We start from the raw sequence: 16,961 nt of genomic DNA, 5'->3' as shown, positions 1-16,961 counted from the left end.
CAAACACTCAAATAATCGTATTTTGTAGGATGAAGCTGAAGCTATGGACACTGGAGGTTCCAACCCAGACCATACAGAGGTGAGAAGGAACTGGAGAGAGAGTTGGTTGGCCTCCTCATATCCCCTGGGTTGGAGGCACGAGATGAGCCGGGGTGCATGTGTGGACCAATGTCTCTACATTCAAATCCTCCGACTCTGGGCACATGGTGTGCATGTGTAAACCCACAGTGGAATACAATAGGGGGTTATCCCTCAAAAAAAGGATCATATATTGTGAGACTTGTGATAAAATCTTGAGTTAGCAAAAAATTATTCTTAAATTCCACATAGATAGCAGATAGTCCCCCCGGGGGCTCTCTCTCCTCCCCCTTTGGTATGGAGACCCCCCCCCCAAAGATGTTTGTTTAAAAATGTTGAAATGTAGGAAGAAAACTGCACCTGATATTTTAGAATTTGAGGTGAAGGACCCCCCACCCCGATATTCCATTCAAAATTTGTCTTCCTATAGCATTTTAAGAACCTCTCAACACATGTACACCTACCTAAAAGCTTGCAAACAACTACAACACAGAGCAATTTGAACTTAATTTTATTACAGCTTTATACAGCAAGTCACCTGTTACACCACTAAACTTGAAAGGAATCAAGTGAAATATAATCTTGTCACCAAATAACTTATGAAAAGAGTGTTCATGAGGCACATACTGTAAAACTGCCACAAAACAGTGGTCTCCATAGCTAACTTGCATAGCTAGGATTTTAGATTATGCACAGATTAATGTACATCAAGCACTGAATAATCAGAGCACTTCTTAACACATTAAACCACCGAACAGTTACACTGTCCCAATGCCAAAATTCAACCTGTATTTTATATACAATAGTTTAAAAGCACTTGGTAAAGTTATATGTATTGTAACCAATTTGCCCTTCCTCAGTTTACTTCAAAGACAATCTCTTTATTGTAATATACTCAATACAGAACAATTTACAAAATACAGTATTGTTCTGAGACTTGTGCAATGTAATTGACAGACCAAGGGTGGAATACTAGCTCCACCAAAGTCAATGCCACTGACTTCACTCTTTTTTCTCTTAGATAAATAGACTAAGAGCCAACTCAGAATAAGAAGAAATACAAAATGGTATATTAGAAAAGCATTCTCATTAGGCACACATATGCAGTAAAATGATCCAAAGCAAAGCAAAGCAGAAGGGAGAACACCACAATTAAACCTAGCTGAATTCATTTTTAAAGCTGGAAAATTATACTTTGGAAAAAACTTGTTTTGATATTGCTTTCCCAGGGAAGTGCATGAATGATCTTTTTAACGGAACTATTACAATAAGAAATTTTGAATATACATTTCTGTGTCAGTGATTTTTTAAAAGCTTTGACCTTCTTGGTATTAAAATAGGCATAGAGATATGTGAATGTTCACAACTGAGCAAAACTTTTATTAGATATTTCATAAGGGGCATTTTGATTAATCAGTAGATATGAATTCAAAATATTTATTAGCCTTATTTTGCAAACTGAAAATTCTCTGGTTCTTCTGATCAAAAGCTGGAAGTATTAAAAGATTTATTCAGAACCTGAACATCTTCTAGACTGTTTCTCATCAGCCTCACATTTAAGTTGCAAAATCACAATTTGTTAAAAATACCAATTAAAGTGCATGAACTAGACATACTGCTATGAAAGCCTCATACAAATTGCAAACAAATATGTAGGTGATGTTTTAGCTATTTTAAATGAAGTCCTGTGTTAAAATATATTAAATGTAGAGTCACAAACTATGGGCCCATCCTGCAAACCCTCATTCAGTCATGCAGTGACACTGAAATAAATGAGACTAACATGTTAGGCCTACTTAATTGTGTGTCTGCAAGATCATACTTCTAGAAAGGTGCTTAGCAACCTATTGACCCACTGAAGTCAACAGAAATTGAAAACATTAAGCACCTTGCAAGAGCTCAACTTGTTTAAGAATTTTGTGCACTGTCATGCCAAATCATAACAGTTAGTTTATTTAAGATTCATTCATAAAAAAAAAAGTTCATTTCTGTTCACCAAATGAAAGGAAAAAGGTAAAAGAAAATTATTTTCATTGTATGTGAAACTCATTGTATGAAGACTCACACACACGAAAAAGATCAACATTCCTTGACAGTGTTCTTTTAAATGGAGAAAATGTATCTCAAACATTTAATTAGAAACATATTACACTGTGTTGTCATTTCCTAAATGAAAGTAAGTTTTATACACATGCATCAACAGAAAACCATAAAACCCATAACATCTTGACAATGTAGAATACTACAATTATCTTAAGTCAACATGTTATGATACATATCCACCCCAAAATGAACCTCTGTGGCTAATGGCCCTCAAACATTCCATAAACTCTCTGGGACATCCAGAAAGAAGCTGCTCCTGAGCGCAAAGAGCTGCACAAAGGAATAACATCTAGGGCTGTGTGCAGTCAGGAGGGGTGAGACAGACAGCATAGTGTGAGGAGTAAGGAGCTTATTAGCATAAGGGGCCAGATCCTCAACTTGGGTAAACTGTTGTAGCTCAAGTGAAGTCAATGGAGCTAAGACAATTTACACGAGCTAAAGATCTGGGTCTCTCCTCCCTCATGAGGACAACCATTAATGTGAAACAATTTGAAATCTAGGAGACTGTGTAGGCTACTCAATTGTGTAAAGTATAATATATTTAAAATGTAATGTGATCATTAAAGGGCTGTTTTAATTGAGCGGGATTTACCATACCAGACTTTCTTATAAAGTTTTCAAGAATTGCTGCAATCTCAACCCATATTCCAACACAAACCTACTGCTCTAAGCTTGTACAGAGGAAAAGTTTAACTACTGAAGTCATCAGTTTGACAATCCTAGACACATTATTCAATCTCTATGGAACATCAAAGCCATACGTGGAGTTCTTACTGTTCAAGCGTTTGAATTAAATTTTTTTTCATTTTTAATTTAATACTTCTATTTGGTTTAAATATACGAACTAAATAAAACACAAAGAAAACAAAACCATTATTCTTTTGCTTAATTAAAAACCCACAAACAAACAAATGGCATTTTCCCTCCTCCACCTCAAGAACAAGAACTGGAAAGTACCCAAATCCTCAAATGCTAGTGAACATGAGATGTACTCCTCTTTAGCAGGTGTCATTCATTGTGCCTAAGCACTGGGAATATGTAACATATTGTAGAGTTGAGCTAAATTTTTAGTTTTATTCCATGTGGGAATAACTCAGACACTTCATTCCCAAATTTGATATGTTTGCAGTAGAAATGGAATGATTAAAATCACATGAAAACTCTTTGAAAATATATCCATTAGGATTATATTATAGCAATTTGTGATTTGTTAATTTTTAACAGTACAGCTGGATCCCTCAGTATAAATCTTTGGAATGTTTGCCACTAATATCACTACCCCAATAGAATCAGTTTAATAACCAGTTTTTTCAGCTACAAATTAATGGATAGGCAGTTTCACTTCATTAAAGATACTCTGATTCCAAACAAACAGAGAAGAAAAATGTACCAGCCCGAGGTGAAAAATACCTGCACCTGCAATTTACGTAAAAATAGTCAGAGCAGCTGAAAATTTGCAGTCAAATTTAAAATATCAGTTTCATTTTTAGTTAATTTCTAGACAATGCTATATTTCTCATACACTTTCTCATATACTTAACTCACTAGTGTTTTTTTACTATTTTAAACTTTGAATATATTGAATAGTTAATCATTTAATTAGCCACAAAGCAACTTGCATGATAGATATTTATCTTCACCTCCATTTTTCTAAATAATAATTTAAGGTTAACTATTTCAGTCTTGGACATCGAAGTAGTCAATCACTGGCTCCACTTTTAATGTTTTCGGCAAGCCATTGTTTCCATTATTCCTGAAATTAAAACCATAAAATATTACAGAACACAATTTTCAGTTAAATGAAAGATACAGTTACATAAGCAAGAATAGCACACTTTCCCAAACTACCAAAATGATATAAAAACACCATAACATCTGATGGCATATTATGCCATTGGACAGCAAGATCAATAAACACCAGGCATTAGAAAGCTGTTACAAAGTTTTACAGAAATCATATCTTAATTATTCACTCTAATGTACATTTCAGTGCCCAATGAACAAATAGCTACTTTTTATTAACTGTTTTTCATAAATATTAATATTAGCAATTCAGTCATTCAAATATTAAGGTAGAATACCACAAGCAATTTATCTACAACACACTGATATTTAGGTAGTTTATTTTGCAAGTGAAAGCTTTGTTACAGACAAGCCAATGTTCTGAATATTGTCCTTTTAAAAAATATATGCAAAAAAACCAAAGACTATCTCTGAAGTGAGGGATAATTGCAGGTCAAGTTTCAGCTACATATTAAAACAAAGGATAAAAATGAATGAAACCATCGACTGTTAGTATATATAATTATTCAAATATGCTATTTAACTGTAATCAGAAGACAGTCAAGGTGGGTGAGGAAATATCTTTTATTGGACCAAGTTCTGTTGGAGAGAGAGACAAGTTTTTGAGCTTGTCACCCACAGAAGATGGTCCAACAAAAGATATTTCCTCACCCACCTTGTCTTGCTAATAACCTGGGACCAATATGGCTACACCACCACTGCATATATCTGAAGACAGTGACATGAGGCCTTTCAAAAACTACTGTTTCCAAAAAATTTCAATGTTTCAATATTAAATTAATGTTTTATTTACAAATCATTCTAATCCATAGGCGAAGATTTTCAAACCTGGCCACCTAAAATTAAAAATAAGCGGGCTGTTTTTTCAAGAAGTGCTAATTTCCAATGAATTCCACTGAAGTAAATGGGAGATGCAGGAGCTAAGCACCACTGAAAATCAGGTGTCTTTTATATATGCTGCTAAGCATTGATTTAAGAGCCTTGTTTTAGGCATGCCTGCAGGTGGTTTAGGCTGGATTTTAATCTTGAATCTGTTAGTTTACACTCTGATAAACTGAATCGTCTCAAGGAATGAACAGCCTATTATTGTTATTCATTTGTATTCTGGTAGTCTCTGAAACCACCAACCAGAATTAGGCCCATATTCTGCTAGATACTGTCAAAATCTAGAACAGAAGACATTCCCTGCATCAAAAGCCTGGTTTCCAATATCTTTTTAAGGGTCTGATCATCTTAAATCCAGATTCAGCAAAGCATTTTGAGAGACAAAACTGAACAAATATAACTCCTGGTTGTGAAGCCCAGAATGTTAAAAGCCTATGGACACTCAAGGCCACTGTGTCTTACAAACACAGGACCTGATATGTAAGATAAGACCATACAGCCAAGGAGTCTGGTATCTTGCTCCAGCAGCGGTCAGTACCCAAGGAATGTGACATCCCCACTTTTGCCCTCTTTGGCCACTATACAGGAAACAATACTTAGTGACCTCCCACAGACAACTATTATATGCCATGAACTAATTACCCATATCTTAGTTTGCAAAGAATAGTTAGAAATGGTTATAAAATTATTCAGTCTTTTAAAAGTCTAGCTACAGTATGCGTTTCTACCTCTTGCAACAATAAGTTACCCAGATTGACTATATAGCATAAGAGCAATATTTATTTTTGCTGGCACTAAATTTATTCCCATTTTATTTCAATGAATGACCCCCTGTGCTCATTATGAGAAAGGTAGAGAGAAAGGTCTGTTCAGTTAAATTTTAATTCTGAATAACTCCTTTCCATGTTAAATAGTCTCTGCAATTTTGTGAACTGTAACTAGGTAAAGAGCTAAGATTTTTCACTGCTTTGATGCATCCCCCCCGCCAATTTACTCTATACATTTCTTTTGATGAGGTAACCAAATTTGGACACAAGATTCATATAAATTACATTTTTATATAAGAGATCTTCTATCCCTTTCTACTGCTCCCATACATTCTATTTGTCTATTTTTAAAAAAACTGCTGCAACGATGTGGGCAGACATGTTTAGTGAGTAAATCCCCTTGATTTCTAGCTTTTTTCCCCTCAGAGGCTCTTTGATGTTCAGAATGTATACAAAATCTTTCAAAAATTGTTTATTGCACCAAGGTAATAAATGATATGCCACATAGTGTAAACACACACAACAAAAACATTAATGTAATGTTCACTACTGCTCTTGATTAAAAACCAGAGTGGCATAGGTAGTCTCTAATGAATGTCCTAGAATTATAATACATTTCGTCATAAATTGTCACATTTAGCAATCTGTTTAACAGATTAAAATAGCATGAGTATTTCAATTCAAAACTGAGATGCCCTGACAAAGGTGTGAGGGCTCTGGCCCATACTGTCACTTCATTAAACATTAACTTAACAAAAACACTTAAATAACTAAATAGTTCTTACTTATCTGTTTGTCTGTAGTGAGGAATAGGTGGTGGAGGCCTTGTCTGCATTTCCCTCTCTAGGACAGATGTTAGGGTATTACTTGGACAAATGGATTTACCTCTAGAGGATGAGAATGGTAACAAATATTATTTGTGATGTTATTGTCTACACGTTTAAATAGAAAAACCATATACTATATTTAAAAAAAATCAAGATAAAAATTAAGTATTAAATGTGGTGTGAATGACAGTTTGAGACTTGAAGATCCAATGTGTTGTCTCACAGCAAATCCAATATTGAGTTGTTAGAAGAACTTCTGACACACTGACTCAAAGGAGCCCAGCATTATTTCTTTGCCTAAAACAATCTACTCCCCTTTCCATTTAAACTGAACAATGGAGACAGTAAATAGAGGAAATAGACTATTTTTCTTATTATAAATATGTCTTAACGTAAGAAGATATCCACTAGTCTGGAAGTTTTTGGGGTTAACTAGGGTAATAAAAGCACATAGACGGTTCCCTGCGTAACTTTCTTGGTGCTTGAACTGCTCCCTTTGTGTGAGCCTGTAAAGTACATCAAAGTCCAAACTTACAACCCTAAAACTACAAACATGTTGTGACATTGCACTCCAGATATTTTATGGAAACATGCTTATGAGTATGAATATGATGTAACTTGAAAATCCTTTAGGCAAAAGGTCTCTTGTAAGGTATCCTTACAAAGCTTATAATCTACTGAGTGTGTTCATCCTATTTGTATGCATGTATCGTTCTTGTATCTGAAGCTAGAAATATAAAGTACAACTCTGAAGTTCTACTGTCATTATACAATGTGTGGGCCACTGATGGTGGTTTAGAATCTTGATGGCTCCCATTGACTAGGACAATCAGTTGTAAATGGCTCTGTTTACTTGCAAGCCTTCCTATGTTTGAGAGAGCCAGCTCAGGAAGAATGGAGGCTGGGGTCTCTCAGGACGTGAACATGTCACCTGATACTCGAATCCATCTTAAACCTGGTGCTTTTCCATTTAGAAGGGGGGGAGGAAGGGGGACCCACAGAGACAAAAGATTCCTGCCTTGTGACAAAGCTATAAAAGGGGGTGGAACAGAACAAAGGGTCTGCCAATCATGAGAAAACCTCTGCTTTCCACCTAAGATGTTTGATGGAACTAACAAGGATTGTACCAGGGGGAAAGGATTGGGCCCAGACTAGGAAGGAGTCTAGTCTGTGAAAGAAGCTTATTGGAATATCTCTGAGGGTGAGATTTTACCTGTAATCAATTTCTCAATGTATTAGGCTTAGACTTGAGTGGTTTTGCTTTATTTTGCTTGGTGACTTACTTTGTTCTGTGTTATTACTTGAAACCACTTAAATCCTACTTTTAATACTTAATAAAGTCACATTTGTTTATTAGTAAACCCAGAGAAAGTGATTAATACCTGGGGGAGCAAACAGCTGTGCATCTCTCTCTATCCGTGTTATACAGGGCAGATAATTTATGAGTTTACCCTGTATAAGCTTTATAAAGAGTAAAACGGATTTATTTGGGGTTTGGATCCCATTGGGAACTGGTAAATAAACAAAAACTGCTCAGCAGGTCACCTAACTTCTGCAGGTTGGGGGCATGGACCAGACCTGGGTCTGTGTTGCAGCAGGCTAGCATGTCTGGCTCAACAAGGCAGGGTTCTGGAATCCCAAACTGGCAGGGAAAACGGGCTCAGAGATAATTCCAGCACGTCAGGTGACAGCTCCAAGTGGGTCTCTATGACCAAACCCGTCACAGTGGCATAGTCAAGCAGGATCTGTGCACAGCTGATTGCTTTGAGACACTGGTAGTGATTTTAAGTGAGTTTTGAGTGTGGTGGTTGGAGAACAAAGTGGTTACTGGTTTGTTATTTTCTGTTTATTTCGGGTGAGGGAAATAAGCACAAGAATGCAGGAAAATGACTTCCAGTGACTTCTAGCTACAAAACTAGACTTGGCCAGACTGGAAGTGGAAGAGAAGGCAAAGGACCATGAGTTTCAAATGTGGCAGGCACAAATGAGGCTGAAAGAAGCAGCTGTGGCCAGGGAAATGAAGGAGGCAGAAGCAGCCAGACAAAGGGCTGCACACCAACAAGCCCTGGACTTAAAAGACAAAGAGCTTGAAGCTCAGAGGTTAGCAAGCAAGCTGCTCAGGAGGAGAAGGAAAGAGAGGCAGCTAGCCCTGGAGTTAAAAGACAAAGAAACTGAGGCCCAGATTGCGAACCAGAAGCATGAACTGGCTGTAACGGAGTGGAAGAGACAAAACCCTTCAGCAGCTGGCTCCACTTCCCCAAAAATCCACAAATGGGAACAGTTATGTCCACCATATGATGAATCCAGTGATATTGCTGAGTATTTCATCACCTTTGAGAGACTGTGCACTCTCCATGTGATTCCTGAGGATCAAAAAATGGTTGCAAAATTGACTGAGAGCGCTCTGGACATATTCAATAAGTTGCCTATTGCTGATGCTTCAAACTATGGTAAATTTAAGGAATTGGTTTTGAAACAGTTCCAGATTACAGCTGAAACCTACAGGGTTAAATTCAGGAGTCATAAGAGGGGCTCTGAATTAAGTAAGGTGGCCCATGTAAATGAAATGAGAGATTTGTTAGATAAGTAGAAACACATTACAAGCTTTGAAGAAATGTGTGATTTGGTTACTCACGAACAGTTCCTGAATATGTGCAGTGATGATGTAAAACAGTATTTGTGGGACAAAAAGGTGGATGAAGTGGGTGAATTAGTGGGTTCGCAGACTCTTATGTTTAATTGCAGCTTCTGATTGCTCATAAACCACTGGCAGAGGAGTACAGGGTTGGTGGAAAGCAGAATCACCTTTTTACCCCTGGGAAAAAGGAGATTGGGCGTTCACCTCTCCATTCTCCTGTTACTCATCCCAAGTCTCCTGTACAAACAGAGGAGCCCAGAAAGTGCTATCATTGGAAGTCCACTGAGCATCTAAGGAATAAATGTCCTTGGCTGAGTGGGAACAGGCACCAGGTAAAACATGAAGCTGCTGCATCTCAGAACACAGTGTATCCCAGGCTACTGCCTCTGACCACACAAGATTTGTAAAGGTTGCTTCTACACAATCAAGCAGGGAGCATATGCATGCTATTAAGCTTAATGGCAAAGTGCTTCAAGGTTGGAGAGATACTGGTGCAGAAATTTCTGTGGTCAAGAGGGACCCTGATCCAGGAGAAGGATTTGTTACCAGGAAGAATGGCAGAATTAGAATTGGTGGGAGGTTATAAGGTCCTAGCACCTTTAGCCAAGGTACACATGGAAACTGGTGATTTGCAGGCTGAACTGACTGTTGCAGTGGTGGCACACAATTTTGCACCGTTTCTACTGAGGAATGACTTTTTTGATGTGGCAGAATCTGTCCCAGGGTTTGTTAGCAGCAAGAAGGAATCTTGTGCTGAAAGCCCCAGAAGGGAGGGTGAAGTCACATGTGCTGCTGGGGAAATAGGAGAGTGTCTCTTTTATTACTCTGTAGCAGTGGAAAATGGGCCGTTGGGGGCAGGGAGGGTCGAGGCCAGTTCCTGTAACCTCGGGGCTCAAGGCAGGTCCTTGCAGGAAGGGCTGGATAGAGCCAGCTCCTGTCCTGTGATCATCTCCCTGGGGGAGGGGATGTTCCACCTTGTAACAGAGAGGCCTTCCCAGATGCTGACTGTCAGGAAGATGTAGTTCAGCAAGGGACAGGCCCGGCCCTAGGGTGCGCAGAGACATGTATCCTGGAGATGGAACTTGGGGTCCTGATGACCGCTGCAGTGGGAACAGACCCCAAAGGCTCTGTAGCTGGAAGCAAGCCCAACCTGAGTGAAAAAGGAGGGATTTTGCTGGTCATTGAAGGGTCTGTAATAGCTGGTAGCTGTGATCCCACAGCAGGATCAGGGTCACCTTCCCTTTTGGGGGACACAGGAGTGTCTGCCTCAGAGGGGAACCCAGAAAGGGAAGTCCAGATGGAAGATGAGGGGGGACAGGCGGGTCTGCCCACCTTTTGTAGGAAGGCATTTCCCCAGGAGGAGGGTGAAGGATCTGCATCTGAAATGCCAGACCCTCACCCGCCGATCAGGTTTTAAGGAAAGACCGGGGATCAAATCTCCTGGAGGGGAAAGTTCACCCAACTGACCTTTTGGGAACAGAGAATGGGGTGACCGAGGGGATCTTACCAATACAAAGCACTCTACTGAAAGATGGTGTTCCTGCTACGCTTGTAAGAGATAAAACTGTCTCTTCAAGGCAGGAGGAAGAAAAACTTTGCATTTGGGAAACTTCACAATCGGGTGAGGTCTAACACAAAGAGATTCCAGAGGGAGAGGCTGAGGGCAGGCATGGTTGCAGTGTACCCTTTCCTTGCCAAATCCTCAAACACATGACTGAATTGAAAGCCTTCTCCAAAGAGACAGGAGAATCTGTGTCTAAACCCCTACCATTGTACACAAAGGGGTTGGGAAATGCAACAGATGCTGAACAAGCTGAACTGTGTGAACAGAGCCTGTCTGCCATAGATTTGCTGGTTATCTTGTGTCTTTGGCTACTTCATCTATGGGTCAAGACAAAGGAGTTGATGCTAATAACAAACCTTTGAAATGTGTAACATACCTGATTTGTGGAAAAAGCTTTTGTACATGCTAGGGATGGTGACAAGACAGCTTATACAGCTTTTATTTATTGTTGCTTTTCAGCTTATACCTGTAAACAAGCTGGAAGCTTGGCACAGCAGCAAAAGCATAACAGGCCTACACTGCTGTATGGGAGGGGAAACCGAGGCACACCACCTCATGGCATTGGTGGCTAAATGCCAAGACACGTACACTTTAACAGATATTGCTATCTGCATTCTGTTAGCAATACTTCACCCCAACATGTTTTCAGGCACCCAGGGAACACGAACCCCAAACCTTGCTAGGACACCTATGAATGACATAATACGGTTTAAAGGTACTGGAAGAGGGTGTGACCAGAGACGAACAGAGATTTTACATGTACTGCCTCTGCCATGTACAGCGTCCAAGACTCTAGCAGTAAGTTCAAGAGAAGGGTGTGGCGTTGCACTCCATAGGTGCATCTCTCTCTATCAGTATTATAGCAGGTGGACAATTTAAGAGTTGACCCTGTCTGGGTGCTGGAGATAGGTGACCTGTTGAGCAATTTTTGGTTAAAGTCTGCAGCTTTGGGGGTGTGGAGCAGACCTGGTCTGTGTTGCAGCAGGCTTGCATGTTTGGCTCAACAAGGCAGGGTTCTGAAGTCTGAAGCTGGCAGGGAAACGGGCTCAGAGAATTCCAGCACGTCAGGTGACAATCTCAAGGGGGTCTCTGTAACCGGTTCGGTCACATATGTATATACAGGGGTGGGGAAAAAAACAGACTAGTGAATTTCCTGTTATGAGAAGCATGAGTAAGCTGTCTATTCTCATATATACTACCACTGGAGGACGATTGGAAAGCAGCAAGCAATATGACCAGAAAAAAGGGAGGGACAGCAGAGCTGAGACAGTAGAAAAGAAAAATAGTGGATGGTACCTATAGACCAAAAGCAGTAGCTGATAAAAATGCAACATCCACTTTGTACTCATGTCTGGTAAAGGAACTGAGATTTCCAAGTGGTCCCTCTGCAGACTTCCTTATAAGAAACTTTCTTTTTGCCTAAAATGCGGATGTAGACTTCACTGAATGTGCCGAGGCTTTCAGGAGTTTTTTTTGGCTTACTTATATGCTTCTGATATAGCTGCCAGGATCCACTGACAATTTTGTTTTTTAAAAAGAGTTCAGACCTGTGATTTTTGCCATTATAAAGCAATAATTAATCATGTTTAATTAGGATTTGATTGATATGCAAATAGCCAGATGATGGCATCTAATATCATGAGGATGAGTAAGTTTAATAAAAAACAAAATGTAAAAAGTGAGGTATTGATTGAGATGATAAGACAAAAGAAGTTCCTTAATTAGGAAGTCTGGGGTGGTGCAGAGTATCAGCTCTGGAGAAAAAAGGAATTTTTAATAGACAATGCCTTTAATTCACTAATCATCCTAATAGAAATGGTTGTGATTAGAAAGGCAACTATAAGAGAAGGGAAATACAAAGATGTACAGGCCAGATTCAAAAGGGCTGCTTCATCCATTATTCCAGAGCTAAGTTAGGCATCCTGCTAACAATAGAAAATTCAACAGAACAAAGAAACGTCCTTACTGTCTTGATGAATCATGAAATATGAGGTGCTGCTGAGTATCTGTGGGTACTCAAAAAGCTCTAACTGAATCTATGAAGTGGTATGGCTGAGCCCTTTATTTAAGCCATGAATCAAGAAGCACAAGCAGGTTTAGGCTGAAATTGACTTAACATTAAATTGAGAACGGTGGTGTCTGAAGAGTTTCCAGTTGTTGCTATAAAAATGTAGATATAGAATCCTTCCTGGATTGAAATTTAACATCTACTAGTTGGTCTAAGTCATAGAGTTTCATCCACTCAAACTCTAAAAGGTAGTCTGAAACCTCCCTGGATCCTGACTTTGTATCAGCAGAGCTTATTTGTGGGTAGTTGCCAGGGAGGACATACAGACATCTCCTAGAGCCAGGGTCTGCAAGGCCAATAAGAAACTATGAGAATGACCTTGTCTCTCTCTCTTATGTCTAATGTAGAAGCATTTTTTCATCTTTTCCTGAAGCATGTGCAACTCTCTCTGATCTGCAGCTTCACTGCCAACTGTGTCCAAAAGACCTGTCCCAAAAGCCCATTCAAATGTTGCTTGAAGTAGGCCAAACCTGAAAATAATGTCTGCATCCCAGAGGAGTCTCCTAACTATGTTGGAACAGAGGAGAGAAAACAGGCTGCAGCTAAATATATTTAGATACTCAAACAGAGAAGGAGATATGGACAAGCAGTTCTAGACTGCCTTTTGTAAGATAATGTGACTAGGGTTACAGAGGAGAAACTTGGATTGGGGTGACCATTATGGTAGGCATAGTTTGCACATCCAAAGGCACAGTAGGTTCACAGCGGCAGGGTGGACCCTCTTTGGCCAGTGTCTGGCCAGATGCCCCACAGCCCCTAACGTGGCTCAGCTCCATTGACTGTTGATCCATAGTCTCAAGCGATCATTGTCAAGCTGCGAAACTCAACTCTGTTAGTATGTGAATACCCTCAAGGATTGAGCCTTTAATAGCCTGTTCATTTATGATTTAAGAACTGACTCTTTCTCCACTGGTCACTGTTGACTCCAGGTTGGGGTGAAGAATGGCTGTAGAGCCATGCTGTCAGAGGTAACAGTCACAGGCTTGCAGCAGTCAGCAATGCTGACTACAATCAACTTCTCCTCTCTGAGGTCTGGAGGTTCTGGGGGAGAAGGTGAGGAAAAGCTTCAACTGTCACAAAACTATAAAGGTCTGTGGCCTTCCCTCGGAGCTCACAGGAGAAACATACAGAGAACTGCTTCTGGAGAGACAGAGACAGGAAACTGAGCCTGAGACATACTTTCCCATGCTCATACAGAGAGAGCAGAATCAATCCTCCAGACATGTGGATTTGTTGTGCATGAAAAAATATCAAAATATTCTTATCAATCACATCTTTTAAATGCGACTTCAGATTCATTTCAAAATGGTCCATCTGGCATAGCAGAAAAATTGGAAATGGTTCAGAAATCTGTTGACAATAGGGATAAGGAAAATTTTTCTTACTGTTAAGTGTGTTTGTGTGTGCGCGCGCACTGGTTATCAATCACAGGAGTTCTGAACTCAGAGTCACCTACTTCACATTCTTTTTTTTTTGTTTTTGCAAATGCCTTGAGAATTCTAAAGTTCTGAAATTTCACACTGCCAAACAAGCACGAAAATGCATCTTATCACTAAATCCCTGCTTTAATTAAAAAAAATCAACATTCATATTTTCAATCTGTTCTCCAAATAAGATTGTGAATTCTTGTGAATTTTAGTTTTCTTTTTTTTAAAATATAAATTTTCATGCACTGCTAGTAGACCAAAAGCCTACTACAATATACAGTCTCTACCCCATATATAGCATTATGATTTTGAATGAAAAACTGATGATTTGTTCAAATGTTGTAACAGTGCAAAAGCATATGAGCAGCAAAAATCCTTGTAAAGCCAGTGATGAGCAAACCCTAAAGGTTGGGCATTTGACAAATATCCTAAAATACAGATGCTTCCCTAAACCTATGGAAGTAACTCATTCACAAAAAACCAAACCAAACCAAACCAACCAAACATTTCCCATGAACAGGGTACATTTCCCCTGCACTAGAAACTTTAATGACCTGGCTATTCACTTCCAGAGTGATTGGCAATGATTAATTGGCCTGATCCCTTTTCGGGCATGTTTATGAGGCATCTCCCTTTTGTTTTTCACTCAATTTCTCTCCCTTTCTCTGATGCTAGTCCAGGGGTAGGCAACCTATGGCATGTGTCCCAAAGGCGGCATGCGAGCTGATTTTCAGTGGCACTCACGCTGCCTGGGTCCTGGCCACCGGTCCGGGGAGCTCTGCATTTTAATTTAATTTTAAATGAAGCTTCTTAACGTTTTAAAAACCTTATTTATTTTACATACAACAATAGACTTATAGAAAGAGACCTTCTAAAAACATTAAAATGTATTACTGGCACGCAAAACCTTAAATCAGAGGAATAAATGAAGACTTGGCACACCACTTCTGAAAGGCTGCCGACCCCTGTCCTAGTCCCTCTTGGGTGTTACTTCCCCCTCACTTTTCACCTTAAGACTTCCCTTCTTTTTGCCTCCATTAAAAGTTCCTCCCATTCCTCCCTGCATCTAGCTGATGCCTCTTCCCCTTTCCTTGAAAAGGTAAAACAGACTGTGGGGAAGCTGGCAAGAGAGGAAGTGATCATCATCAGGTGCTTGTGGGTTACTCAGCATTTCATGCTTGTGGGTTACTCAGCAGCAGTGAGAGCAGCAACCTCTTGTTACCAGAAAAAACACAGCTTGGAGTCAAAGGAACTATAATTGGACAGTCCTGTCATATTTAAAAATGGGAGACTGAGGTGAAATCAAAAGAAATACCCCCCAAACTGATGGAAATACAATTGTGTGAGATTATGCATCCCCTCCATCCAAGCCATTTAAAAGCTGCTTCTATAGAACTTGCAAAGTATAAAGGATGTATTTTGCAAGTTGTAAATAAAAAAGTAAACTCAGAACAAAATATAGAAAACACAATAGTCAAATCTACTAATGGATGTTAATTACTTTGAAAACTAAAATAAAAAAGATTAACATAACATACTTCACTGCAGTGATAACAACATTACGCTTTGGTTCATTGTCATAGCTCACACTCTCAATGCCATAAATTTGAGCTAACTCATGGATGATTCTGCGGTGATCTCTGTTCATGGGTGGATAACAGTGACTCTTTTTTGAATGCTTGCCCTGAATTTAAGAGAAAAATAAATGGTATGTTTATGATTGTTTTCGTAAACAAGATTACAATATATGATTCATCGTCTAGACTTCCCTAACAGCGACAAAGTCAGTTTGCAAGTATACAGTGAGAACTAGATACTGTTGATGAAAACCATGAACATACTAAATTCCTATTAATTCACATTACACACACACACACACACACACACTCACTCACTCTACACTGGTTTCCACAGCTACAGTTTTTAGATTTTGAAAATGCATGAGGAGACCATGGTTTGACAAAATCTTTTTTTTTTTTTTTTAAAACATATTCCATACCCCTGCAGGACTAGAACAAAAAATTGGAAGATAACTGTAGACTTGGCATTATATTGGACAATTTTTTTAATTTTTATTTTGGCTTTTCAATTTATATGCTGTATATAAAGAGGATTTGCCATATCGCTGTTGGTTATATCCCTTTCACAAAATATAGCAATGCTGGTATCTGATAAAACAATACTGTGTCAATGGGAAATAGGCAAATGAATTAGCTTTTAGTTTAACGTAAACAAAAAGTTACCCAGTTGAACAGACATCTTCTGAAATGTATTATAGTAGCTGTAAATTTACAAGTGCAAGTGCCTAATTAGCATATAGATTACACATTGAAAAGTGGTGTGCTAAAAGGTGATGTAAAAATTCTGGTCTAAATCATTAAATACTAGCAGAGATACCTGTTTTTCAAATAATGGGCAAAGTATTATGATAAATCTGAATACACAGCCAAAACACTATTGCAAATCCAGGCAAAAATAATTTAATTAACTAAAAATTAACAAAATTAACACAGTATTGCACAACCTTTAATTCCTAATAATCTAGGAAGCATTCAAATCAAACTGTTCAATCCACAAATTTCCATTTCTATAGAAGATGAGGTAGAGCAATTTCATAGCTAATGAGAATCAAATCCTTGGAAGAGATGTTTAGACAATTATGTTGTAAATATTAACAGGGGTAAGTTCTTAAATCTGTGCACTTTGGACTTTGCCTCTGATATTTAATTAATGGAAAAGACTTCTCAACAGCAATCTTATTTATCATAGTCTTGTCTTCTCCCATCCTACCCAGCAACAGA

The 16,961-nt window shown here is 38.9% G+C and overlaps 1 protein-coding gene across 1 annotated transcript in view; it reads right to left on the bottom strand.

Annotated features, from left to right (window-relative positions):
- Nucleotides 1–572: 572 nt before the first annotated feature.
- Nucleotides 573–16,961, bottom strand: part of NFX1 (nuclear transcription factor, X-box binding 1) — a 188,244-nt gene continuing 171,855 nt past the window's right edge. Inside the window, exons 22-24 of the mRNA XM_045006791.1 lie at nt 15,699–15,844; nt 6,422–6,523; nt 573–3,934 (exon numbers count right to left, since the gene is read on the bottom strand). Of these exons, the coding sequence (XP_044862726.1) occupies nt 3,859–3,934; nt 6,422–6,523; nt 15,699–15,844 (324 nt within the window). The 3' untranslated portion in view covers nt 573–3,858. The remainder of the gene's footprint in view (nt 3,935–6,421; nt 6,524–15,698; nt 15,845–16,961) is intronic.

The sequence above is a fragment of the Mauremys mutica genome, chromosome 2 (genome assembly GCF_020497125.1).
Source record: "Mauremys mutica isolate MM-2020 ecotype Southern chromosome 2, ASM2049712v1, whole genome shotgun sequence".
Taxonomy (NCBI): domain Eukaryota; kingdom Metazoa; phylum Chordata; order Testudines; family Geoemydidae; genus Mauremys; species Mauremys mutica.
The sequence above is the reverse complement of the archived record's forward strand: the minus strand, read 5'-3'. Positions and strand labels throughout refer to the sequence as shown.